The 26,936-nt window shown below is 41.4% G+C and overlaps 6 protein-coding genes across 6 annotated transcripts; 5 read left to right on the top strand and 1 right to left on the bottom strand.

The window, feature by feature from the left end:
- Positions 1–573: 573 nt before the first annotated feature.
- Positions 574–2,052, top strand: MELLADRAFT_92606 (insulinase; the record flags this gene model as incomplete). Its single annotated transcript, XM_007415354.1, has 6 exons — positions 574–670; positions 754–845; positions 924–1,023; positions 1,089–1,273; positions 1,394–1,488; positions 1,572–2,052. 6 exons carry the CDS (start codon positions 574–576, stop codon positions 2,050–2,052), a joined length of 1,050 nt encoding a protein of 349 aa, XP_007415416.1.
- A 6,305-nt stretch (positions 2,053–8,357) lies between these two features.
- On the top strand, positions 8,358–8,710 carry MELLADRAFT_67196 (uncharacterized protein; the record flags this gene model as incomplete). The annotated part of the gene is made up of 2 exons (XM_007415355.1): positions 8,358–8,672; positions 8,699–8,710. The coding sequence occupies 2 exons, from the start codon at positions 8,358–8,360 to the stop codon at positions 8,708–8,710; spliced, it is 327 nt and encodes a 108-aa protein (XP_007415417.1).
- A 3,177-nt stretch (positions 8,711–11,887) lies between these two features.
- Positions 11,888–12,750, top strand: MELLADRAFT_111139 (uncharacterized protein; the record flags this gene model as incomplete). The annotated part of the gene is made up of 4 exons (XM_007415356.1): positions 11,888–11,909; positions 11,977–12,080; positions 12,166–12,336; positions 12,403–12,750. The coding sequence occupies 4 exons, from the start codon at positions 11,888–11,890 to the stop codon at positions 12,748–12,750; spliced, it is 645 nt and encodes a 214-aa protein (XP_007415418.1).
- Positions 12,751–12,936: 186 nt separating this feature from the next.
- Positions 12,937–14,405, bottom strand: MELLADRAFT_111138 (uncharacterized protein; the record flags this gene model as incomplete). The annotated part of the gene is made up of 4 exons (XM_007415340.1): positions 12,937–12,959; positions 13,028–13,406; positions 13,783–13,894; positions 14,137–14,405. 4 exons carry the CDS (start codon positions 14,403–14,405, stop codon positions 12,937–12,939), a joined length of 783 nt encoding a protein of 260 aa, XP_007415402.1.
- A 3,137-nt stretch (positions 14,406–17,542) lies between these two features.
- Positions 17,543–19,136, top strand: MELLADRAFT_92605 (uncharacterized protein; the record flags this gene model as incomplete). Its single annotated transcript, XM_007415357.1, has 9 exons — positions 17,543–17,580; positions 17,752–17,908; positions 17,972–18,058; positions 18,121–18,237; positions 18,299–18,439; positions 18,502–18,579; positions 18,642–18,737; positions 18,807–18,919; positions 18,983–19,136. The coding sequence occupies 9 exons, from the start codon at positions 17,543–17,545 to the stop codon at positions 19,134–19,136; spliced, it is 981 nt and encodes a 326-aa protein (XP_007415419.1).
- A 965-nt stretch (positions 19,137–20,101) lies between these two features.
- Positions 20,102–20,569, top strand: MELLADRAFT_111136 (uncharacterized protein; the record flags this gene model as incomplete). Its single annotated transcript, XM_007415358.1, has 2 exons — positions 20,102–20,146; positions 20,303–20,569. The coding sequence occupies 2 exons, from the start codon at positions 20,102–20,104 to the stop codon at positions 20,567–20,569; spliced, it is 312 nt and encodes a 103-aa protein (XP_007415420.1).
- Positions 20,570–26,936: the final 6,367 nt, after the last annotated feature.

Genomic DNA, 26,936 nt, shown 5'->3' with positions numbered 1-26,936 from the left:
TTAAATGCAATCAAGTCAATTCGTCAATCTGGTGAATTAAATTTACCTTCACCTAATTCATCTATTCCGACGGATTTTACGGTGAATAAATTGGATGTCCCAGTACCTAGTCGTAGACCTCATTGTATAAAGGATGATGCTTTTGGTCGACTTTGGCATAAGAAAGATGATCGATGGTGGGTTCCTAAAGCTGCAATTTTAGTGAGGATTCAAAAGTAAGTTTGATTTACTCTCAGACTCGACCAAGTTTAAATGTAAATTTTTCTTGATACATCAATTTTTTTTTTTCATAGTCCGATTATAGATGAAACCTGTCATAATGTCATCAAATCTCAATATATAACTAAATTATTACAAGAATCATTAAAGGAAGAATTATATGAATGTGAACTTGCAGGATTATCTTATGATATTTCATGTCATTCAGATTCATTGATTATCAGTGTCAGTGGTTATAATCAAAAAGCTTCAGCTTTATTTGAACATATTTTCAATCGATTGAAAAGTTTAAAAGTGGACAGAAAAAATTTTGAGTTGGTTAAAAATTTTCAAATTACAAGTTATCAAAACTCTATGTTAGGAGATCCGGCGAGGACTTCTAATTATTGGATTGAAGCTGCTTTGAGTGATTTACAATATTGGTATGAAGAGAAATTAAAGTCTTTAGAAGGTTTGTCGGGTTCTTTTTCTTCTATTCCTGGGTAACTTTGTTTACAATCAATTAACATTTTGGGGAATTTGTTCTGGATACAGTTATTACACCGGAAGATGTTGAGGCATTTATCCCGGAACTTTTGAAAAGAGGATTTGTTGAAAGTCTTGTACATGGGAATTTAACTGGAAAGGTAAATTTAATTTTTATTTATTATATTTTTTGGATTGAATCCACAATTAATCTTGTTTTTTTCGAACAACTTTCAAAGGAAGCGATTGAGATTTCAGAGTTACCTACTAAGATTTTGGATCTCAAACCGGTTGAAAGTGGAGAATTGAGAAAATCACATTCATTGAGTATTCCTAAAGGTGAGTCTACCACCATGATCATGAGACTGCTCATATGGCAAATACTGAAAGAGTTTTTTTTCTAGGCACGAATTTGATATATGAGCGAGATTTAATCGATCCATCCAACTTGAACAGTGCGGTAAACTATTTTACAGATGTAGGAGACATAACATGTCATTCAACTCGAACCAAATTACTCCTCTTAACGCAATGCATGAAAGAACCGGCTTTTACTCAATTAAGAACAATTGAACAACTGGGGTATATAGTTCGTACTTATTTACGAGGATCAACAGGACAGATCGGATTAACTATCCTGGTTCAATCTGAGCGTGATCCAAAGTATATTGAAAGTAGGATTGAATCTTTTTTGGTTTGGTTTGGAGAGATTAAATTGAAAGAAATGACAAATGAAGAATTTGAGGATCAGAAAATAAGTTTAATTCATAGATTATCAAAAGATTTTGAAAACCTTTGGGAAGAGTTGAGTTTTTGATCTTTTACTTTAACTAAATGTTTTTTTTCATTCAGTTTATTTGAGCTGACATTTTAATGTTTTTTTCTAGAGCATCACATTATTGGTCTCATATTCATTCGGGTTATTATGCATTTGAAGAAAGGTATGAAGATGCAAAAATGATACAACAAATTACTAAATCAGAAATGGAGGAATTTTATCAAACTGCAATAAATCCCAAATCTACTAAAAGATCAAAACTTTCAATTCAAATCAAATCACAAAAGGTTCCAGTACCAATTGAATTGATTGAAGAATCAGGTTTAAAAGAAAAAATTGGACAAAAGAAGATTGATTTTGAGGAATTGAATAGGTTACTTAAAGAATTAGGATTAAGTGATCAGAAATTGACTAAGGAAGTAATAGAAGATGTTTCAATGGTTAAGCCGGTGTTGGTTTTGGATGGAATTGATGGGTTGAGAAATAGGTTGGAGAAAACTAATTGTGCTATTCCTCATCCTGAGTGCAAAATTGGAACACTTGAGATTCCAAAAAAACCGATTGAAAACAAAGTTTGGGAAAAAGTTTAAAAAAATTGAAGTTGTGTTGAATTTTTTTTCTGTGTTTATATTCCTTTGTCCCCATTACAGTGGTTTTGAGAAAAAAAGTTACCTCTTTGTTTTTCTGTTTTTCTATTTTTTCGAGGTTGCACTAAATAGATTTTACATAGAGCTGCTGGATGTGCTGAAATTGATACATTGCAATCACAGCAGTCAAGGCTGGAGCTCAAAAACCAAAACCAAAACCAAAACCAAAACCAATGTGGTTGATCATCAAGTCAAGAGGGAGCACTATATGGATTTCACAAAGCACATAATATAACAAGGAGTAGAGAGCCTCTTCAAACACCTTCACTTTGAGATTGGAATGATAATTCCCAGTTACTTTTGGGTTACAGTAGATCTTTGACACAGTTTTTGGTGCAAGTTTTCTCTCTAGATAGTTACAATTGACTGTGATGTAAAAAAATGGTTTGTAATAGGATAGTAGCATTTGTGCCAACCTATTACATTATCCGGCTAATTTAAGTTCAGATTTGGACATAGATTGTCAAAAAGGACGGTAAATCTCAGAAGGCTCAAAAGCGCCTACCTGTAACATTTGATCATACAAGAGACTATGCGGGTGTGCCCGCACAAATTGAATTATCCACTTAATGAACCTCATAATTGTGTGGTTGATTGAGCGGGCAAACTCCACAACTATACATAATAGAAGCCAACTGTGCTGATTACCTCCCCACAAAACCTCAATATCTGAACAAATCACAATTTTAGGCATTATTGACTCAAACTGGCATTGGCAACTTGCTCCAACATTTTAACAAACAGGGCAATATTCTAAAAGAGGTGTAATGTCAGTGTTTTTCAAAAAGGACATCTTGACAGGAGATGAATTGAGAGTCAAGATTATTGCAAAAAATATAAATTCTTGGTGAGAAAGTGATCTTGTGATTCCTAAGGAATCTTAGTCTTGACTATCTGCTTTTGACTTCGCCTGTAGTAAGGGGTGGATAACCTGAGGGCACAGGTATCTTCGTAAGACTACGGCAGACAGCAGGTCTATGACAATACAAGACACTAACCTGTGAGCTTGAAAGAATTTGTGAAGCACGTGTAAGAAAGTTTATAAAGTTCTTGACAGAATGCTTTCTAAAGACACTACTAAGAAAGAACGTGCAGTACTTGGGCAGAATCACTGAGGGCACAGGATCCTTGTTAGACTACATCTCAGTCTGCTAGGTCTTAGGCAAGAACAGTTGACTAACCTGAGGGCACAGGATCCTTGTTAGACTACAGCTCAGTCTGCTAGGTCTTAGTTGAGAACAGTTTACTAACCTACACGCATCACCAGAGGAACAAGAAACAACAACCACACTAAAGATTGGAGAAAAGTTTAAAGAGAAAGTTGACAATAGAGAAACTTCACTACCTGCAAGCTCGAAAGAAGTGAGGAGCACACGTAAGGAGGATTTTTTAAAAGACAAATTGAAAATGAATAAAATCTAAGTATGAGAGTGTTTAGATTTGTTAGTAGTGAAGATTTGCAAAGCTTGAGAATTAGTTGAAGGAATTGTAGGATTTTGACACTGGACTTTAAAAAGAAACCTTTGTAAAGGTTAAACAACTTATCAGCTTTTAAGTGTTGACTAGACACAAAGCTGAGATGAAGACTAGACGATGATAACTCAACAGACCTTTATAAAGGTTAAACAACTTATCAGCTTTTAAGTGTTGACTAGACACAAAGCTGAGATGAAGACTAGACGATGATAACTCAACAGACCTGAATGAGACAGGTAAAACTTTCAGAATCTTTATTCGACTAAGGAAAAGCATAGGAAACACACCTTTATAAAGGTTAAACAACTTATCAGCTTTTAAGTGTTGACTAGACACAAAGCTGAGATGAAGACTAGACGATGATAACTCAACAGACCTGAATGAGACAGGTAAAACTATGAAAAGAAAATAAAGAAAGCAAACGAAACATAACAGCCACAAAAATATAACATTAACTTTCTTAACATTAATAAAAAGAAATAACAAAAAGAAAACACCTTACCTTTCAGAATCTTTATTCGACAAAGGGAAAAAGATTCTGAAAGGAAAACAGAGCAAGGTATAAATGAAAATTCAGAACACCCTCTGCACTTCACATCAGATCACAACTCAATTGAATTTAATTCATCCGTCCTTGAATCACACCTTGAATGTTCATTTCCCACAATAAGTCTCGACGTCGAACACATCACTATGAACTGGTTTTGAACAGATAATCAAAAATGAACAGAAGATTTTCAAGAAGCATTTGTTGAATGAAACAAACTCGCATCATAGTCAAAAGTCGAGCACGAGAACGTGTAATAATCACAATGAACTTATTTTTTAACGTGAAGTTCTTGACCCATATTCAGTTAATTTCAACAGGAATAACTCACTGATTCTTTTCAACACAAAACAAATCATAAAAAGGGGAAAAAGGGAAACTACAAGAGTGAGCAGATATCCCAAAAGAAAATTCTCCAATGCCCCTTGCTTCACGTTTACCGACTAGACCCCTTTGGTCCATTTTCCTCTAACATTGCCACCTTACAATACACTCTTCTAACAACGTGAATACAAACGCACTCAACACCCTCCACTTCCAATAACCAGATTAGGAAAATGATCTTTGACCACCTAGAATAATTAGATAACATAGATACATTTATCTTACCAAAGTTATTTAGATAAAATGAATTGAACAATCATCATCATCATCATCATTCATGTTAAAGGCAAACATGCAATTCAAACAAAACCTCACAAAACCTCCACCTTTCCCCCTAAGAACCCTGAGTTTTGACCAGCCGAAGTTACAACTTCGCGATGATTACTCTCAATTTTCTTAGATTCATGCAATCTATCTATTCATTGGTTCACAGAAGTGATCTTTTCACTATCTCCTGATGGCCGTTCTCTTACAACTTGGTAAGTCAGTTTGTTTGGTTCATCCACCCGTGTTCAAGTTTCTCCTCAGGTATCTATCCTCTATCTAATATCTCTTCGTGCTTCCCAGTTCTTCTGACTCACTTCATTTTGTGTAGTGAAAGGAGCGGTGCAATTAGTCAATGTACCAATCCAATCAATTCGAACAGCAGCAGTGTCAAAAAGTAAGACATTGTTAACTCTCACTACAGAAAATGTAATCTTTACCGGGCGGAAAAGAAAACTACTGACATAGAAAAATCCTGAGGCAACAGGAAAAGAGCTAAAAATCTGAAAAAATATGCACCTTGTTCCTAGATGTTGGGGCGTCATGATGAGTATTTTTTTGTATTTTACACGCAGATATTGGTTTATGTACTAACAATAAATGCTGAAAATCATCAAAAACTCACATATAACAATACCTGAAATTTGGGTCATGAGTGTGAAGACAATATTTTGTGGTCTAAAAACTTCGATAACTTTTGCAATTCTGCTCCAAATAACTTGATTTCTGGTTCATTCAAAAGATAAACCATTCTCCTTTACACTTCATAAAGGCAGCAAGTTGTTATCTTGTCATGTAAACACTCTACATTTGTTCAAACAATTCTACATGAATAGCCCTGTAGGATCTTTTGCAGACCAGCTACAGATGTGATGTCCACTCTATTTAGCTATGGGTTATCTGAGGGGGGTGTTTTCCTTAGCTTGTCTGAAGCAAGTTAGTAATAGTGAATTACATCAGTCTACCGGTTTGCCCTAGGCAAACCTAACTTCTTCCTGTGAAGGGATCTGTTAGGTTTCTTGGGGTGCCCCCCGACCGTGAGGTACCGGGGGGGGGGGGGGGTAGGGCAACCGGGCCTCGTAGATGGGATGCTCTGCACGGTGGGCTAGGCAAACCATCTACGGTCCCTTCCGCCCTTATGCTACAAATACAAATACTATAAACATGAGCTATAAACAAAAATTAAATCACAATTGGACGTAACAAACTATAAGAGGGGACCAGAGGGAGACTTGTGTGAAACAGAAAAACCTCCCAATCACGCCGAAGAAACTTGGGCCGGTGGGCGGGTGAAAAAGTTTCTGATGAGAGGAAAACAGCTCTAGAGGATAGAGCGGAACAGATAATCGACCAGAGATGAATATAGACACTCGTGGGATATTCAGAGAGGGAAAAGGTTGGCAAAGGTCAGGATTGGAAACTGAGATTTTCCAATTGAACCCTGGCTATATGCGCCAAAGTTACAGGAGTCCCCAATATAGGGATACCCACGTGACTTTCCCTCCTGAGACCCATATGCTTATACGTGGAAATCGATGGAGCTGTCGTGCCTTTGGGCACCATCTACCATCAAATAATAAATGTAGAGGGAAGACTCACCTTGTTTATGAACTTTAAATTGAGTGATTTGATCCAGAACTCCAAAAGTTATTGATGTTTGAAGATTTCAAAATCCTGTCTTCAAAATCATGGGCCAAATTTCAGGTATTGTTACAGGTGGGTTTTTGATGATTTTCAGCCTTTATTGTTAGTACATTAACCAATATTTGTGTGTAAAATACAAAAAAATACTCATTATGACGCCCCAACGTCTAGGAACAAGGTGCATACTTTTTCAGATTTTTAGCTCTTTTCCTGTTGCCTCAGGATTTTTCTATGTCAGCAGTTTTCTTTTCCGCCCGGTAAAGATTAACTTTTTTGTAGTGTCTTCCTGTCAACTCCATCATCAGGACCTAATCTCATGATTGATCTCTTATAGTTTCTCATTGAATCAGCTGATCAAGTAATACCTTGAGATAATAGTGGTACACAAACATTACAACCCATTTGAAAAACCCATTTAAGAAAAAATATAAAAACCCATTCAAAAAAATATTTTTTTGAACAGAAAATTCCAGAGGGACCCAATTTACAGAATAAAATCGGAGGGTAGCTTATTTTTTTTTGACCTTGAGCGTGTTCAACAGCAAGTTGATCAAGAACTGCCTGAATTTACTGTTCTTGGCTCATAGCTTTCAACATAGCACAATAAGCTTGAGGAATCCATATGGTGTTAGCCTTGGGTTCAGTACTATTCATTGATGTGGTAGGGGGAAACACATAGTGAATTTCTGCAGTGCTATATCAAGATGAGAAAATATGAGGCAATTTGGACAGTTTTCTTCAAAACCACAATATGTTGGTACAATTGCATTTGGATGATTTGCTAGATCATTGGTCAAGTTGATCTCAATCTGTTTTGAGTCATCTAAAGGGCCTTTTTTAATCACATCTATCAATGGAGGCTTTGTTGTACTGTAGAAAAAGGTGTCCTATCTCAGCTTTGAACTTGATATCACCAGGCTTGGTATTCATAAGCGACAATGGACCAGGGTGCCACCATATCACTGCTTGGGCCCTTAGTAATAAGGGGGCTCAAGTCAAAATATTTGCGACCTTTTATTAAAAAATTGGGGAAAGTTTCTTACGGTACCGTGCTGTAAAACCTTTTCCCAATTCGTAAAAAAGGACCGTAAAATTTTTGTTTTGGATCTCCTTCTAAGCAATAAATTTACACAAATTTGCGTAAACGAAATTGGGATGTCGTATAACTTTTCCCAATTGCATAAAATTTTGTGTAAATTTTACGCAATTGGGAAAAGTTTTTTGCAATAAAAGTAGTAAAATTTTTTGACCTGAACCCCCCTAATGTGCAGTTGGATGCTGATGGTGGTTATGGCCTGCAGAGGCTGGATTCCTACCTCAGGTGTAAGCAACATAATTTTTTTCCCTTGACTTTTTGACATATTCCTACCTCTTCAATAAGGCACATTTACTACACCATGGGGGGGTCCTGTGCCCAAAAATGGTCGACATCGCCTGAGTTTCGCCGGGCCGGATTTCGGTCCGCGGACGTGGGCCTCAGTCGTCAGCCTGCGAGCTTAAAACCGCCAATGGCGCGGGCGTTTGTCAGCGGCCGAATGGCTACCCCGAGACCACCCTCGACGCACTCTCGCGATTGACCACCCAAAGACAGCCGGAAGCCCGTCTATTGTACCTATATCACCCCTCTTGCGCGTTCATCACGATGGTGACACCCATGAAGCGCTCCGAACCATGTAAGGCCTCTCCAAACAGACATCGAAGGCCAATGAACACAACACTGACGAGCATTCCAGACATCGAATCGGTTTCATCCGATCCGGCCAACCCGCGATTTATATGTACAGCTTGCAACACCCGCGGAATGTCAAATTACGAGCATCACATTAAATCAACCGCGCATTGAGACAAAGTACAGAGGGTCATATCACGATTGGCCGAAGAAGAACAAATGATGATTGGCTTAGAAGCAAATAGACCAACCGCAACCACCACCATGACAGGCGCCCTGTTGGAGTCAGGACCTTCCTCAGATCCCGATCCCAATCCACCTTCACCTCTCACAATGCTTCGATCGCTGCACGCATCCGACCATCACCGTGATGGCTTAGCAAATCATGCGAGTGATTTCAATGACGCAGAAGATCGTGTTCGATTCGACATGTTGCGTCAGGCCCTGGAGAACCTGGACAATCTTGAACTGGAAGACGACGAGGACAAAGAGTGCGAAGAAGAGGCACCTCAAGACCCGGCATTAGCTAGAGCCCGAGCCCAAGAGGCAATCGATTGGCATCCGTTCAAAAACAAGGAAGTAAGTAAGATGAACACCCTAACAAGCGCCAATCATGATAACTAACTCGCTCCACTGTATCACTGATCACTTAGCAGGTAGCTGGGTTGCTGATCATTGGGACAACTCGACACCTTTTGTCTCGGGCGCAATACCTGAGCATTCGATCTATCATACGAGTATGCGATGTCAAGCTGCCTGAATGGGGAACATTGCGGGAACTGAAGGTGCGCTTGAAGAAAAGGCTTGACATGTCTTTGACTGAACGATGTAGTCCCTCTGGCACTCCTCTATTTGGCATCAGCGTAAAGACACTGATCAAGAACGTATGTGTTTTCCCTGAGTATTGCGCGCGCGGTTTCCGTCTGACAGAGGATGCTCTCAGGTAATTCCGCATATGGCCTTTGTCCCCGAAATGCCTCATGATGGCAAGGTCAACAGACTGTCCCAATCACGAAAATGGCGCTAGTGTTACGCACCAGAACTACGAGTCCAAATGGTAGTGGACAACCTCCGACATTTTTATATATACGAACCTGTCAAACTTCGAACCGGCCAGCTGGCGGTTCCAATGTTCTTCTTCAAATCCAATGACAAAATGCTAGCGAAATGTTTACCTGCTTTAATTCAAAATGATCTCAGTGACCCCGACCGCTTCAATATTGTCATACCTGAAGAACCGCCATTTGACTCACCAGAATTTTATACCTTTGATGTGGGAGATTTTGCAAAAACCTTCGAAGAAATTACCCTGGAAGACGAGGTATATCTAAGTCCGCTTTGTGGCTCGAAAATGTATCGTGGGTGACCATGTGTTTCGGTGGTCATCAGATTAATGAGCTCGCCGATTGACTTTGCTCTGTTATGTAGAACATCGCGGCGCTGGGGTAGTCACTCACCCACTTGCAAACCCATGGAGAGCAAAGGCCGCGGGAAAAGTCATCCGGCATGTGCCCATAACCTTATATTCGGACGACACTTTGGGTAATGTTTCCAAAAAGTGGAACAAACACATGAGCTTATATTGTACTCTCTCTGGTTTGGCACCCGAGTGGACAAACCAGCAATATAACATCCACTTTTTGGCGACGTCCAACAGCGCGACCGCGCTGGAACTGCTCGAAGATGTGGTAGATGAAATGAAGTAAGTCATACTTAACCTTTGGCGTGTTGGCAATTGGACGCTTACTTTTGTTCCCCCTCTGAAGTGATCACGGCAAGCATGGGTTTGTTGCATACGATGAAGGGTTGGGTGAAGATGTCTTGGTGATGGCGGTTATTCTCTGCCATCTTGGGGACTCTCCTATGCACGCCAAAATCTGTAACACGACCAATCCGGCGAACACTCTCACACCGTGTCGGATGTGTGAACTGAAGGTAGCACGCAAGGTCGACAAAGAAGGACAGACGTTTGTACGGAATTTTTTGGGCCTGGATGCCATAGGCGAAAAGGTGCGTGGATCGATGCAGCTTAGCTTTTTGGATATCTTCGCTGACCAATCAAACCAACCAGGGCACCTTGCCTCCTCGCCAGTGGGACGTTACCCTTGCACGCACTCGGGAACTCTGGGACCTATCTCAAAAGCGACACACGAAAACTCTGGTGGAGGACTTGGCTAGAAAGTACGGCCTGCGTGACCCCTACAATGATTACTACGTTCGCAAAGTACACGTGGCTCTGGCTAAACTCCCACCTGGCGAATTCGCAACTCTGTGCAACCGACTGAATGAAGAAAGGGGTCTGAAATTATTCAATCCAATGCTAAGGCTAAAAGGCGAGTAGGCTGTGCACCCTAACATCTGCGCCTTTGGGTGATCTAATGCTGAATCTCATGCATTTCAGGTTTTGACGGACACCTTGATACACCGGTCGAGGTGCTGCATGTCGTCCTTTTGGGTATTGTCAAACACTACAAGAAAGATAATATTTTCTGGGCAGAAAATTAAATTATTGATACACAAAAATATTGAGAGGCCAAGAGGCGAGCAAAAAATGAATAAAAATATGCATCTTGTTCCCTGCGGTGAGAGCTTCACTCTCCATATTTTTCCATATTTTTACAGTCCATATTGATAAGTGTACTAACAATAAACCTTCACAATCATCCAATTACAACCTGTAACAAGCACTGAAATTTGGCTCATTAGTGTTTAGAGAAACTTTTGATTTCTGAAAATACTCATAACTTTTTCAATTCCGGTCCAAAACGCTCGATTTTGGGTGCATTGGTAAGCAGGAATTGTCCTCCAAATAGTTCATAATAGGACCACACAGCATACTGGTCTGCTAAAAAAGATATCATCTTTTTCATACATTTGTACATACAGATCCATAGAATGATTGTCATACTAGCTACATAGTTCTTGATCGTATGAAAGTTCGAGGGGAGGAGTTCAGCTTTCTAATGCACTTAAAATCGAGTGTTTTGATGCAGATTTGACAAAGTTATAGGTGTTTTCAGGTATCAAAAGTTTCTCTAAACACTAATGAGCCAAATTTCAGTGCTTGTTACAGGTTGTAATTGGATGATTATGAAGGTTTATTGTTGGTACACTTATCAATACAGACTGTAAAAATATGGAAAAATATGGAGAGTGAAGCTCTCACCGCAGGGAACAAGATGCATGTTTTTATTTATTTTTTGCCCTTCTCCTGGCCTCACAATATTTACCTGATTCAATACTACCAGAGCCTTGTCGGGAAAGACTTTCGAACGGTACTTCAGACAGTACTGTTTGTACTGTTTCCATTGATGACCAAAGAACAGCGCAATCTTTGGTTATTGTTGTGCCTGCTGGGGTCGTATATATTTCAAACAGAAATCTCCGATATGGAAACATACCTATCGGAATTGGACATTCACATTGGAAGTTTCCTTCACAAGCTGATCGGTTTCACAGCCCAATGGGTTAACAAACCTAAGTTTCATATGCTTATTCACTTGCAAGACTCAATTCGCAGGTTTGGACCGGCGTCACTCTTTGCAACGGAGAAAATGGAATCGTACAATGGGAACTTGCGTGATGCATCAGTCCACTCCAATCATCAAAGCCCCAGCCGCAACATCTGAAACACATTCATCACCGAGTCCCTGCTTCGCTTGCTAATCTCAGGGTCATCTTTTTACGACAAGGAACTCCAGGCCCGCGTGGTAGGTGGTCCTTGGCTGCGAGCGCTTCTCACCCACGTCCCCGAGGTCAAAAAGGCTCTAGGGCTTAACAAGGATGCTAAGCGCATGGCTGAATTCCAGCAAGGACGTACGTAATTGCTTTCCCTGTACGTCATAACTCACCAAAGAAGCTAAGACATCGCCTTTCCGAATAGGTCGTTGCAAAAATGAAGTTCCAACGCCAAACATTTTGAGAGTCACCGCTCCAGGTGCCGAGTATGTGTGTTTCGAAGGGGTTACTTTGCGAAATGGTCAGACGGTGCGCCCTCTTGACTTTATATTGGTAAGCGCGCGTATTCCCATATACGCTTTGAGAATACCTCTGACAAGAAATCCCAATCCAGCTGAAAGACCAATCGACAGTGGCCCAAGTACAATCGATATGGATACCAGATTGCCAGGCACCCGTCAAGGCGGTCATTGTGTTGAAACAATGCTCCATTGGCCGCTTGGTCCCACGTTATGGCATGCGAGAAATCAAACGAACTGAACATCAGTTTACGCGCAGCGTAAAGGTTGGTGCACTATTGGGCCAAAGGTAACGCACCCTGGCTGAAATTCCTTTGTTTCTGTTCGCTCAGGAGGTGGTCACCGTGCTCAACGTGCAGCATAACTGTCACAAAGGCCAGTGTGAGGTCACTATGTCCCAGACCAAGATGATCGAGCGCAAGATATGTGACGTTATGGTCTCTGGAATAACTCATGCAAAGACGTCTTCATTTATTCTCAATTCCGCCGCGCATTACTCTGGAGAACTTCATCGACGAATTGCCAACACAAAACTAACCGCGGTCACGCCAGAACAATGGAATACAACAATTGCTCATGGCTTGGATGTATGGCATGATGTACCCCGGCAAAAGAAGAAGGAAAAACAAGCAGCAAATCAAACAAATCATCTTGACACCGAAAGCGAGGTTGAACAATAAACAAGGAGAACACTAATGCACTATTGGGAAGCTATGATAATTAAACCGGATTACAACGTGAAATGGTTGTTGTAATTAATTCAAGAAATGAAAATGTAGACAGAGTGTGATAAGATGACCATTTTTTCCTCGTAATGACAAAGAAACAGTTTGAATCACATTTCCTCAGAGGTCTCAAGGTGATCTTCACCTGAACACCCGGCCGCTCCCTATGGGACCAAAAACGAGGTCAATGAGATTAGACCATGTCCAAATTACAAAGTGAGGTAACACATACTAGATGGATCAAAGTGTTGACGCAGGCGATATTTGGCAACGTGGCATCTGAGACAATCCTGAACGACGTGTTCCAGATTCTTGTGAATAGTTCGCCGGATCATATTGAGAGCGCATCGGTCAATGACCAGTGCACAAGCCGTGCGGATGATTGGCCTCATGCCGGAGAGGTAATCCTGGCAGCCTGTGATATATTCAATGGCGATGCTGCATGTGTGTAACCACGCGAACCAGTTGGACCCATCCTCTTCTAATTGGTCGACTTCTTCTACAAGGGTTCGTACATCTTCAAATTTTTTGAATATTCGACGAACCGCATTAAATTCATCATATTGAAAGTCTCTAACGGCACGCTCGGAATTGTTAGTGCACATGGTTGACTAAAAAGACACGCGATATAATGGAAATCCATTAGATTGTAGGAAATAATCGAAAGAGTTGGAAAAACGAGATAATCGAAGTCAAGAAAAGGCCATGCAAAGTTTTGAAATTATCGAAAGCATTCGAACACCGAGATAATGGAATTCAAGAAAAGAAACGATGCTATGTAAGTGTCTTAATAAGCGTCATGAATTTGGGAAACGTCTGATGGATCACCCACCATCTGGTTCATGACCTTTTGGAATTTTGGTATCAGGCACGGTCGATTTAGAAACTCGGGAAGTGGATGGTGTTGGATGAAGGGGAACAAGTCGGTAAGGCGCTAACCCGACACCCTTCATATGGCAAAATGCATGTCCTTGCACACTGACTCACCACCTCCCCAGGTAATGTCTCTGTTTGGATGTTCATCCAATCGGTTTTTTGCCACATAGCGGAGAAGGCAGAGTGCATTGCGCAATGCCGACGGTTCTGGTCTCTTTGCAACCTCACAATTTACAAGCCCATATGGCCAAATGAGGACTGGTTTCCTCATCTGAACGGTCTCGAATGCGCCAGAGTGACTGCCACCAAACATTCTGTGCACACAACCACAGGATGATGAGTGGATTGGTTCACCGGCAGATTGCCCAATCGCGAAGGCGTTGTTAATGGTTAATGCAATCTGGACTCCTGGCCGGACCGCAGAGTCTTTTGCGAAAACACCTTGGCTCCAACCGCACCAAATACAAGCCTTCTCCTCCGAAAGAGGACAAGTTCCCTTGTCTCAACGGTCTAGAGGCCGCCGGGCCCAATAGCTCGCATCTTTTGTCCACACAGCCACAATCCACAAAATCCTTTTGGTCATGGACTGCAAATAGTCGCATTGGAGACTGCTGACGACAGTTGGGGTCCACAGTTCCCTCCAGCGTGTTCCCCAATGTCGGGTATAAAGACAGACCGACTTGCTCGTCCGTGTCCAGGTTATCCCATTCTGCAACCGATTCGAGATTTAACATCTTTCTGAATTTGCAATGCATCGCTCTTTTTCATTTTGACCCAATCAACCATTTTTTATTTCAACTCTTCGCTTCGACCAATCAATTTCGTCTGGCCTTCTCCACCATGTCTCCTCTTCAAAATCGTTCATTTGGTTCGTTTGTCGCCTTCCTCCCACACCCTTTTTTCCTTTCTAACCCACCCGACCTCGATATTCTTATCCACGGTTCTTCGTCCCTCAGAGTCCAGTCCAGCTGCCTCTCAATCGCCTGGCACCCCGGCCACTGCCACCTCGTTGCGATCTTTCAGCAACTTTGGTACCTTACGAGGTACAGAGCTTCCAATCTTTTTTGTTACCCCCTATTGATATTCGTCCATCTCATGTTATCACCTCGCCGTATCCTCAGGAGCGAGAGGCTCCTCTGGCTCTGTCCGGCCCCGAGAAGGACGTTCGCGATCTCCGGGTTTGCGCACCCCATCGGGTCTTTGGGACGACCCTTCCCAAGAACCGTTTGACCAAAGACGTACACCACGGGTGAGCTTTTTGTCAGAATTTGGCCTGACGCTGTCTGAGAATGGTCAGGTCAAATATTGGCCTCAAGACCGACTACAGGCCATCTAGATGCGGGCTGCAGTCGGGCATACTTCTGGCAAGCAATTCTTTCCAAAATTAAGAATAAGGAGCGGCCTGCAGGCCAACAATAGGCAGCCTGCCGCCTGGCATCCTTCACACGGCCTAATCCAAGCAGAAATCCGCCTGCAAAAGGCCAGGAGACCGCTACTAGACGTCAACCACAAACATCACTCAAGTTGCAAAGTCCGCAACTCCAGTGATTGGTTAGGTCAAATGTGACACATTCATCGCTGGCCTCTTGCATAGCAAGAACTTTCAAAGTCATTTTTCCACTCCAAATTCAAAAAGAGATGCTTTAATTCAACCTCATCGCGCTTTAGAACATTTGCAACACACAGGTTTATCCTTCAATTTTAGTAAGTGTCTTTTCCCCCCCTCTTGCTTCTTTTACAAACGCATATGAAGAAGAATCAGTGTCTTGATACTTACCCTTGTATGTTGGGCTAGTCAGTACTGTACTTTGGCTCTCAATGAAGACCATTCCAGGTGGAGGTGGGCAGTTTCACTTTACAGGATCGGTTTTGTCACTTGTTTGTTTTCAGTCTTGATAATCCTGTCTTGAAGATTTTCCATTCGAGTTTGATCATCATAGATGATGCTACCCTTGTCTTTTATGTAGCGGCTTTCCCTAGACTAGCTCGTCATACCCCACAAGCGAAGGCAGCCTTACAACAATCCAGTTCTCTCACTGCTGATGAGCTCAAAATCGAATGTAGTCTGGAACACAATCGAATCTTGAATATATCCACCTTGCACTCTAACCTGGGCTACCTCTTTGTAATCATTATCAACCTTTCAGTAGTGATCTCTCTCAATGGTAAGAAAGTGCTTGATACATATAACATCGTCTTGGTCAGTTTTTTTGTACGTTTATCACTCTTGAAAAGCAAAATCGACTCACATCATATTATCCACAATCTAGACTAATTCCTATTGGGTCATCTTCCAAAACCCATGACCAGGTTCTGCACTTCCACCTCGTTCAAGTTACTGGACTGTCAGTTGAATCGATCTATTAAAAGCTATCCAACAAGTGAAAAATTGCCCATCACATTCATATATCTAATTACATTCTGCTTACTGGCTGATGGGTAAGCAAATATATTGAATTTATTTATTGGAGTCCTGACTCGATGTTGATGTTTTCATGGTTTATGATAAGTCTCAACACCACAGGAACCGTGATCTCAATCATTGGAGGAAATCAATTCGAGTTTAGCTTTTTGGCCTCTGAACACGCTTTGAGTGGGGTTAAAAGACGGCTTTCTAGTTGTGATTTAACTTCGATCTTTATCCTCCAACATTCTTATTATTATCACATTATAATAATGACAATGAGTCTTTCTTTAAGATTTGTTCATCTTTCTCATGTTCCGTAGTCCCTGTCTCTTATCAGGCTTGTATTAGACTTGTTTCCAGACTTGTAGATGGAGAATTGTGACTGTAAAATCAATCAATTGATTTGTCAAACTCGTGTGCCCCTGCTGAGCTCCCTGCTGAGCTGAGCTAAGCCCACCCGAGAGCCTGATTCCCCCGTCTAAAATCCGAATACCTCATTCAGACCGGGTAAGCGTGTCCGAGAGCTGAAAACCCTGGTGAATGTGTTGGGCCATCGATCCAGCTGACCGTCGAAAGCCGGAATCCAGGCGGCCTGCAGGCAAAATCCAGGCGGTCTGCAGGCAAGGCCAGCAGGCGCCTGGCAGGCGTCTCGCGTGAGGGCCATCTGCAGACGGCCTGCCCCTATGCAAGCGCTGGCGGTCTGCGGCTGGCCTGACATGGCCGCCTGTAGCCGGCCAAGACACCTCTGTGGTGTACCCCTCTTGGACCTGTCGAGACCGTTGTTTTTGACTAGCTTAACAACAAGCCCACTGTGCCAGGTGATTTTTCTCGGACTCGTCCGCCCCTGGCACAGGGGGCTTGCACATTAAACGACAATCGTTGCGTGACTAATAGCCACCTTTTGGTGGGTGTTTTTTCACTTCGCTTTCACACCACGACCCACAAATGCATTTTCTTCAAAAAAACAGTCAGATGAGCTCTGTCGAGTTATGAAGGAAATGGCCTCTTCAGAATCTCGACAGAGCTCATGATCGTGTTGATTCATTGAGGCTGCTTATTTTGAGATTTGAAATTTCAACCGCTAAGATTGTTATGTGTACCCTTAAAAAGGCTCGAGAGATGGTCAATTGACTCCCTTAAACAAACTTATTACTCGTTTTCCAGCTCAATTCTTGTGAGCTGGCACTTTTGATTCTCTTTTTTTTCTAATAGAAGTTATGTACAAGATGCTGAACTCATACCAGCCAGTTTCAGAAACAACATCAAAGTAATGTTGAATGAGATAGGATGGGTTGCATCCAAAAGTGACCCAAATTTCACTTTTTGGGGCTATTGGTCACGCCAGAGATGTCGTTTAATATGCAAGTCCCTCGTGCCTCGGCTTCGGGTTACCGTGAGCTTTTGCACGATTGGACTTGGGTTAAGTTAGTGTTTTTGACGAGTTAGCCACGAAGGCCGGCCTTGATGACACCCACCGAAGTTATGCCCTGGCCAGCTGTGAGGTAAGAGGCCTTTGTGCTGTGCCCTTGTCTCTTGTCCGGTCTTGGTCATTGATCTCATGTTCGGATTCGATTTCTTTCCCTCGCGTTTGGTCCTATCCTGCGTAATCGATCTCATTTCCACATGTTCCCACCTCCTTAGGCTCTCGGGTCGTATCGCCACATTGTGATGAGTGTGTGTCATACCAAAGTCAAGTTTGAGGTCGAGTGCATGTCGGAACAACTCTTGAAGATGGTTGATCATGTAGTGGGGATCTTGGACAAAGTCGAGTCGGCTTTGGACAAAGTCAACGCCATGACGATCAAGGTCGAAGCGATTTTGGACAAGGTTGTGGGTATTGCTGATCACCTTGAGACTCTAACCGAATTGGTCCAATCCACCCCGGCCCTTCAGGAAACTCCCAATGGTCATGGTGCCGGAGTGCCGAATTCCCCGCCTGTTCCTAGCGGGATGGCATGGACCTGCTTTACAGAGCTCCGGGTACGTCGTCGATATTCATCTTTTTCTTTACTCTTCCTGAAGATGGTTTCGATATGGATCAGGGTGCGATCATCACCGCCGCTCACAGGTTGATCATCAAAGAGAGCCTGGAGTCTTACACAGCTTTGGAAACTCCTGACCGGGACTGGTTGGCTCACTCGTACTTCAATTGTATCAAGGTATTTCATCTTCTCTATACCAGTCTTGCCATTTTCCAAAACTAATTCTCTATTCAAATAGACCGCTGTTCGCCAAAGTGGGGCGGTTACCCAATTTTTGCCACTGCAGGTCAACGGTGTCAGTGATGTCACCGCGACTAGGACCTACAACTCGGAGATCAAGAATGTCGCCAAACATGTGCGCGAGCGCCTGCACTTGCTGGTAAGTGGTATCATTTGAGTTTGGTTTACTCCACACACCGTCTGACATGTGACGCGCCACAGCTCTTGACCAGGATTTACGATCCAAAAAACCCTGTCATTCATGGTGCCGTTCCCAACCTCAAGGCTCTCGTTCATCGAGTAAGTTTTCCCTTTCTGCTTGAAAGTTCACCAAACGTTCTTACTAATGTGACATTGATCAGATTGCCATTAAATTGGGACAAAATGGAGACCATAGTGACATCAATACAGTATGGGCCAGTACCAGCGAGCTCGCGCGCTGCCGCTTTGCTTACCTCGTGAGCGCCCTTGCTCTCCATTGGTCCTTCTATGCTTATGACAAATAATTGACCACTTTTCTTCGCCAGCGTCGAGAGGCCGTTCGCATATATCAAGTTGGACGAGGGTCGAGTTCAATTTGGGCCGCGGTGGACCGCCAGCTCAATGAACTACGTGCCCGAGGCCATGATTTTACAGCCTCGTGAGTGCATGGTTGTTCTTATTGTCAATGTTTCAAGCTTACTGACCTAAAATTCTACCCCAGTTTCTACAACATAATCTATGATGATGACCGTTCAGCTTTTGATGGCCAAAATGTTTTTCAAGACATAACCCAAAATCTTTCCTTTCAATTACCTTTTGAACACGACGTAATGGCGGGCGTTGCGGCAGCTCAAGAGGATGAAATGGAACAATGACCAAATTTCGCATTTATTGAAAAGCATCACGCCCGATCATGATCATGACCTATGGGACTTTCACCCAAACCGACCCTTCCACTTTTTCAGCTCTTCTTGTTTAAATCACGCAGATGTGCGCTCAGTGCTTGTCCCACGCCATGCCTCCTTATCCCCAATGTCCCCCAAAAACAATGAATATAGCAATTCTGTTTATCTATTTTTGATGGCTCTCACACCGTTTGGCGTAATACCTGACCGCATTGCCATCCAAGCGCGTGCGCCTTGCCTCGCACGCCTGCCCTTGCCTTACCCTGCCTGCCCTGGCCCCCGTGTGCGCCGAAGCGCCGAAGCGCCTGTCGCACGCCTCACATGGCGTGCCTGAAGTGCCTGGGCCCCCGCCCTCATTTCACGCTTGCGCCTCCATTGCAAGGGCGGCCCTCTGGTCGCCGATGGCCATCATATTTCTGGCATTAGGCCGCATTTGGGCTGTATTCGCGGACGGTTCACACACGGCCAAGCCAAGGTCTATCCTCAGGCCGCCCTTCACTGCGGAGGCTTGGGCGGCCTTTCGACAGCCGGCCGTCACCGCCCAAGGGCGGTCACGACCCCCCCAAGGTGTAGATTTTTTTGAAATTTTCTCAAATTCCTACCCAGAAGATTAGGACCCTTTTTGCCCAAAAAGGCCAATTCCTACATACCCAATAAGCCGGGTATATAGGGGCTCTCCAGGGTCCTATGACAATCAATTGAATCCCTTATATATCAATCCAAGCAAAGCAAAAGGAAAGAAATGGTCGGAATCGATTCCGATCGACTAAATTATTGGTCAATATTCATTCTCGTTGTCATCATCACACCAACAATTACTCAAACAATATTGCCACCGGCTCATTTAGTTTTGTAAGCTTTGAAATTTATGTTTTTATGTGAACCGATGGGTATTAAAGTGACTGACTTTGTTTTGTTAATCTAGAATCTTACACATGTCTTTCCTACCCAATCAATCTCCAGAACTATTAAATTATCCAGTAAGACCTAACATTCATATTACTTCATCATTTCAACATTCACATCAACTTCAGTCATAAATCTCAAACTAGCCAATTCATCAAATAGAAATAAGAAAAAACTCACTCATCAACATGCTTTCGGTGATGATAGTTTTTGATGTTGCAATTCTTTAGATAATCAAGAATCCGATCAACGTTACAAGAATCTCAACATTAATCCAACCGTATATCGAGATGACCCGTATACACAAAATCGAAGCCGATTCAGATTCTCTAAAGTCGTATTCAAATATTCTAGGGGGACGTACTCCAAATTATTCACAATCAGGTGAATCGAGTAGTTTCAAAAGACCAAAAGATTATGAAATATCAGATTTAATTCAAGTGTCTACACTTGGATCTGATTGGGCACCAGATGAAGGTAGAAACGATAAAGATTGAAGAGGTCAACTTCAGATAATCAAATAACTCAAATGGTCTGACTGATAAAATGAATTGGCAAATGCTCAAGCTGGTGTAAGACATTCGATTTTTGATTAGTTGGCTGGTGAAATAAAGTGTGGTTGTTTTGGTGAGGATTCAAGGACTGATTTTACTGCTTCTGTTGATAGCGTTTGTTTTCCTTTTGATCCGATTTCTCTAATTATCATCCGACTCTAAGGTAATGTATATTTCCTGGATTATTGTCAGATTGGCTCTCATGCTTCACTTTTTTATCCCAGGAATCCCAACTTTTGCCTATAACAATCAGCAAATAATGGTTGGAGAATTCAACAGTAAGATTTTAAAGGGCAGATCCGATTAGATTCTCCTTTGATACTAAGATTGTTTCATTGCTCATTGCTAAAAAAATTTATTGTAGTCCACAGTCTTCCAACTTTGCAGTAATTGTTGAAGATCTAAGTACTGCTGGTGCTATTGAGGTTGAGAGAGGAAATATGGATCAAAATTTGTTTTCTCCAATACTAAAGGTTATACACTTTTTACAGCTACTGTTCATTTTAAATCTAGGTGTGCTTTTTCAATTCATTTTCAATTCCAAGACTTTGGAATCGAAATGATTTTCAAGCTAATGTGTTTCTTTTTCATCCATAGTGAAAGTGTGATTACTGATTCAATTTAGTCAAGTCATTATCCAGCTTGTGGTCATATGATTTTGAATTTAGCAATTGGTGTTTCATACAAAGTTTCTGGACTTTGAAGAGATTTGAATTAACTGTTTTAAATTTAATTGATTGTCCTGTTGAATTACTTGCTGATGATGCTTGATATAATTTGAAAATGAATGAAGGTTATGGGATTGAAGGATATGCAGATATAGAGATACATGGTTTCTTCTTTTCATTTGGCAATGTTGTTTTGAGTTTTTGTTACAGAGAATTTTACAGAGAATTGAAGGAATTTGAAATCAGACAATGTCATGGTGGACAGTTATCTTATGGTGGATGATCATCCTTCAATATTTGATTAATTCATATCAATCACAATGAAAATATCAAATAAGTTTACTCAATTTTGCCTTATTTTCCTTTATTGTACCAATTATTATCTCTCTAGCAATTTTAATAATTTGATTTTTTTGAAAACCTGATGATATATAATTTGATTGTAATTTTGTATATATTATGAACTTGTTGGTCTCAAATTCAAACCAAACTTTGTTCTTTCAATGGAGTTTCTGTTTGAGAAATGGATTAGGTAAGATAAGCTCAAACTGAAGCCTTCTCGAATTAGTGGAAACCAAAATTACAACTTGGCAATGTATGTAGCAGTATTCATATGGTGGACATGGTCCAAAAAGGGCACCTGGGTGTAGGTGCAAGGGTGCACCCAAAAAGTTGAAATATAGGGTGTGCGCACCCCAGAACCACCTTGAAGCTTTTCCTTCTGTTTTTGGACTTTCTCTCACTTTTCTTACATCCCACCACCTCCAATTATGCCCAAGGACAAGAGCAGGACACCATCTGAGAGGATTGTGAGCACCTCTACAAAAGAGCTCAAGTCCGACACAAATCCAAGATCTTATGTGAATCAGTCACAATAGTCAACAGTCTATCAGCAATAGATAGTGATAGAATGCACAAAGGCCAATCAAACCCAATCAATTCAGACTTCCCAAATCAATGTGTAAGGGATCAAATCCCTGATCAGAAACAAAACAAAACAAATATACACTCAGTCTAAATGATATCAAGAGGCAATCACTGAATGATAGTATAGGGATGTGGTATTGAAGTTTTGTATGAGAAAAGCTTATTAAATAAAAAGGAAAGCTTTCTACAAACAGATCAGGAATATAAGAAGCAATACAACATGAGGTTGAGTGAATCTTGTGGGTATAAAATGGTGATATTAAACATAATAAGGCATAACATTAAATTGGTAATGATAACATAAAACAACTACGTATTGATTGTAAATATCTCCAACAACATGAACACTTGAGACCTTCAATTTTACTTAATCCAATTGTAAGAGGCATTCAAACCCATTCAATTTTTAGGCCTCAACACATTATTCACATTAAAGTGGCTATCTTTTACCAAAACCTGATGATCTAGATTATCCTGATAAATTGATTAAGGAATCCAACATAGAGAACCCTGGTTCTGAATGGTGCTCAGATTTCTTTGTCAGGTGATGCAAGGAGAAATGAACATCAAGATGCAGGGGAGGCTTTGAGTTTGAGGCGGCCTTAAGATGATGTACAAGAGCTTTGATAATCTATGGTCAGGAACATGTCATGGGTGCTGACTAAATCCTATACCGTTTCCAATTTCAGTCAAGAAGAAACAGCTTCACCTTGATTTGTTAAGTAGAATTGGAGGCTGTGTGTCTGAATATTGGATTTTTTTGGGTATGATGCAAATTTGAAAACCTTTCTGGAGAAGCCTTTGGATGTTCTTCACAATTGAGTATCAACGGATCAACACAGCTTATCTTATCAAAAACTCTGGTCAAGATGTTAACTGCAACAATCTCAAGGTATCCAGCATTTCATTTGATTCCAATCACCAACATCTTGAGAGAATCGATGTTAAAACATGCTGAAAACAGTACCACAATTGCTACACAACACAATGAGATCTGACCTCATTGGCATTGTGGAGCTCAGCCTGAGCTATGAAGTGCACCACAATGCTCTTCTATAATAAAAAAATTGTGTGTTGAAGTTGTGGAGCAGTCACAGCGCTATAAATTACTGCATTGTGTGCAATATAGCGGTGCTGCGCATTGCACTGCTATATAGCACTTTACAGTGCAATATAGGAATTCACTGTGGCCGAAGTGGCTATCAGAAGTGTGAAAAAAAGAATCAATTCAGCATTTGTAAAGATCAAGAGAAAATAAAAACAAATGACTGTGTATAAAAGAGAACAGGCAAAAACAATGACCATTTATGATGGAGAAAAGAAAGAAAACATTGACCATTGATGATAGAGAAAATAAAAGGAAAAGTAACTATTATGATAGAGGTGAACAAAAACTGGATTTGTCAAGAATATTGAATTTGAGTGAATGAATTGAATAAATATCAAGATCCTGATTGAAATTTTGGATCCAAAAGGTAGCTGGGGCTGGAGTACATTCTGCCCTGGGTGTAGGTTATTTCCCAGCTATATGGCGGAGAAACTCCAGCCCCTGCCCATTGCGGAGCACTCACTGCTCTATGGGAAATTTCAACCCCCAAAGTGCAGAGCACAGGCTCTGTAACATACAGCAGGGCCATTGCACAGCCAAAAACTGCTCTGCAATTGGTCCAAAATCACAAAAAAGAGTGGAGTGATTTCAGTATTGCTAGAACCCTTTTACCTCTATCACAATATAGAGTAGAAGGGGTTTTAAAATGTTAACTCATCCAAGTAGCACTTCAGATCAAATATTGATTGGAAATCAGGGTAAATTCCACATTCAGAGTCCAATCTAGCAACTTCCCATTGATTGCCAGGTGATGTTCACCACCTCTACCAATGTGATTACTATTTGCACTATGTCCTTGGATCTGTCCTTGACAAATCCTTGCAGATCTGTATTCACATGTGACCCTCTTTCTCTTCTCCTGAGAAACAGGAGCAACAATAGTTTCAAGTCAACTGCTATTATTGAAAACTACACTCAGCATCAAAGTCTTACAGCCAATTATATGTCATGCCTTTTTGGAATAATGTTGAGCTGAAGTGATCCATCATTAAGGCAATCTCAAAGTATTCCAAGTGAGACACCATGTTATGTACATACACAGTAGGGTGTTATAACTTATAACAATTTGTATTCATAAATTCAGTGCGGTGCCCGCCGCAAATCTGGCTAGTAGCTTTGAAATTATGATTAAAGATAAATCAGTAGATTTGAAAACGGGCCAAATACAATTTGAACAAGTTGCTCAAACATTAGGTGTAATGAGATGGCATACTATAGGTACCAAACCCACTTGACATCATCTAAATATCCAAATTTCACTCGCCTTTTAATCAAATTCACCTTTATCATTACTTTGTTGTACTTATCATTCAAACGATAGCAAACAAACTTGAGATTCTAATGAAGAAATTCCAATTGAAATTGTTGAATGTTTGAATTCAGATCCTAACCAGCAACAAGCCTATATGTCAAATAAACTCAAGAGTTGCTTGAGTATATGTAGTAAGGTAAGGATCCTTCAAGCACTGAATTTGCTCAAGTAACCCCTTGTCTGGGAAGTTCACTACCAATATTGAGATCAAGGCTCAGGCATTGAACCTCAACCTTCTCAATCAGACTCGGTGAATGTCTGACCATCTGACCCATGAGGTCGTCTTGGATTGGGTCCACAGGCTCTGCTAAGCCTTGTGAACAATGCTGACGGCTTCAATTGCTTGCTGGGTTAAACAAACAAAGCTTTAAGCCGTTCACAGGGAACAGTCAGGAACAGCCCGGTTTGAAATTAGATGCAGCCCGGTTGAGCTGAAAACCGGGCTGCGAAAACGCATGTATCCGACATCCGGGCTTCGGGTCTTAAATACCGGGCGCCAAATAGTGCCGTCCTTAGAGCATCCCCAGCCGTGCTGTAAATTCGTATTGTATGGAGCGCCGCACGGATTGTTTAGGCAAGTGTTTGAGGCATAAATTTTGAACAATGCACAGCCGTGGTGTCGTACAGTATGGCTTGTAGCATATTTTGTGAAGTGAGTTATGGGTTAGTTGATCATCAAGGGAGACATTCTGCAGGGAGTGCGGTCGTGGAAGTGGGAGTTATGGGAGAAGCGAGGTACAGATGAATTTAGGGAGCGAGCCAAAATAGAACATATTTGGCCTATTTTGGCTCACACGGAGGGAATTCCCTTAGCTACGTGAAAATTTAGGGCATCGGCTGTGGATGATTTTGCCCTAAATTTCCGTACGACATGGTTTACGCCACACGGCTGTGGATGCTCTTACTTTTTTCCTATTGTATGCAATTGAAAAGATTTAGGGCTCAATTCTATATCTACTGTGTGTTTATAATTTCCAGTCAGCTATCAAGCTACCGTAACTGTAACGTAACTATAATAGCAACGTTACGGTCTCAAGATAGCGGCGAGAATCAATTTGAGTTACGCTAGGCCGGATAGCGTAACTGGGCGAGCAGCGCTAGCCAATTGAGAAATTTTCCGATAACTCATAAAGCTACCCTACGCGCAACCAGCCTCGTAACGCTGCGTTGCGCTGAACAGTCTTTAGATCTTTGCGAGAGAAGCTTATGGTTCTTCATTTCGAGTCTTCAAGGCTTCTACCCTTCGACCCGAGCACCCCTTGGTACGTAGAATCCGAGCTTGTGAAAGCTAGTTTTTGGAAGAATTGCAAGACATGAAGCCCATATTGTCATTGACGCAGGCCACGAAAATTTCTTTGAAAACTTGAAAGACTTCAATAGAGTTCAATCCCTTGATGTGCATACGTCAGACTAGTAGCTCAGGCTAGTTCCTTGCATTGGCACACATCCTTGAGAAAATCAACCACTTAACCAGTTTCTAACTCAAGTCTAGCTGATTCGCTTCACAAAGAAGCCAGACACTTGATTCGTATCCCGAGAAAAAGGATACTATGAATCACATTCCCATTGAATTCTTAAATTTCCAAGTATCCTTCATGGGTATTTTAGTATGAACTTTCAAAAGACTTGGCCTTGGAAGTCTTTAATTGTTCTGCTTCTCGAAACTTGTATGCAGAATGAAAAAAATGGCAGTTGAAGCTTTCTTTATTGAAGTTAGGGTAAGACTCGGACTTCACTCTGAACTTGAAGGTGTGACTAGATTTAAGTAGATCATTCGTATATCCTTTGCTGTCAGTATTTCAGGTGCGATACTTGAAAAATTGGTCTATTGTCTAGAGCAAGAGTGCTTTCTCGAATGAAAACAGGATAATTATTGCTTGACACTGACTCTGAGGTCTAGACGCTGAAAATGCAGGTGTTGCGATGACTGCCATCGGCCCTCCGACTTTTTCCACCTCAAAACCAAGCGAAGCAATCTGTTATCCAAGGGGTCAAAGAAGCTGATGCTGAGATGGTCAATGAAACTGAAGTGTATGATTATGCTCAACAACAGAGGCATTCAATGAGAGTCAATTTGAAAAAAAGGATTCAATCATCTTGTCAAAAGTGCTTCAGGATCACTTTTTCAAAAAGTGAAGGTGATAGGACTGTCTAATTGATTTCAAGCAAGATTGGATTAATCAGAAAAAGAAAGTTAAACATCCAAGACAACAACAAAGATATTGAAACGAGTTAGTTTAAGAACTGAACCGAATAAAATAAAAGAAAGATTTTGTATTGCCGATTGGTTAAGAT

The sequence above is a fragment of the Melampsora larici-populina genome, assembly GCF_000204055.1.
Source record: "Melampsora larici-populina 98AG31 unplaced genomic scaffold MELLAscaffold_50, whole genome shotgun sequence".
Lineage (NCBI taxonomy): Eukaryota > Fungi > Basidiomycota > Pucciniomycetes > Pucciniales > Melampsoraceae > Melampsora > Melampsora laricis-populina.
The sequence above is the reverse complement of the archived record's forward strand: the minus strand, read 5'-3'. Positions and strand labels throughout refer to the sequence as shown.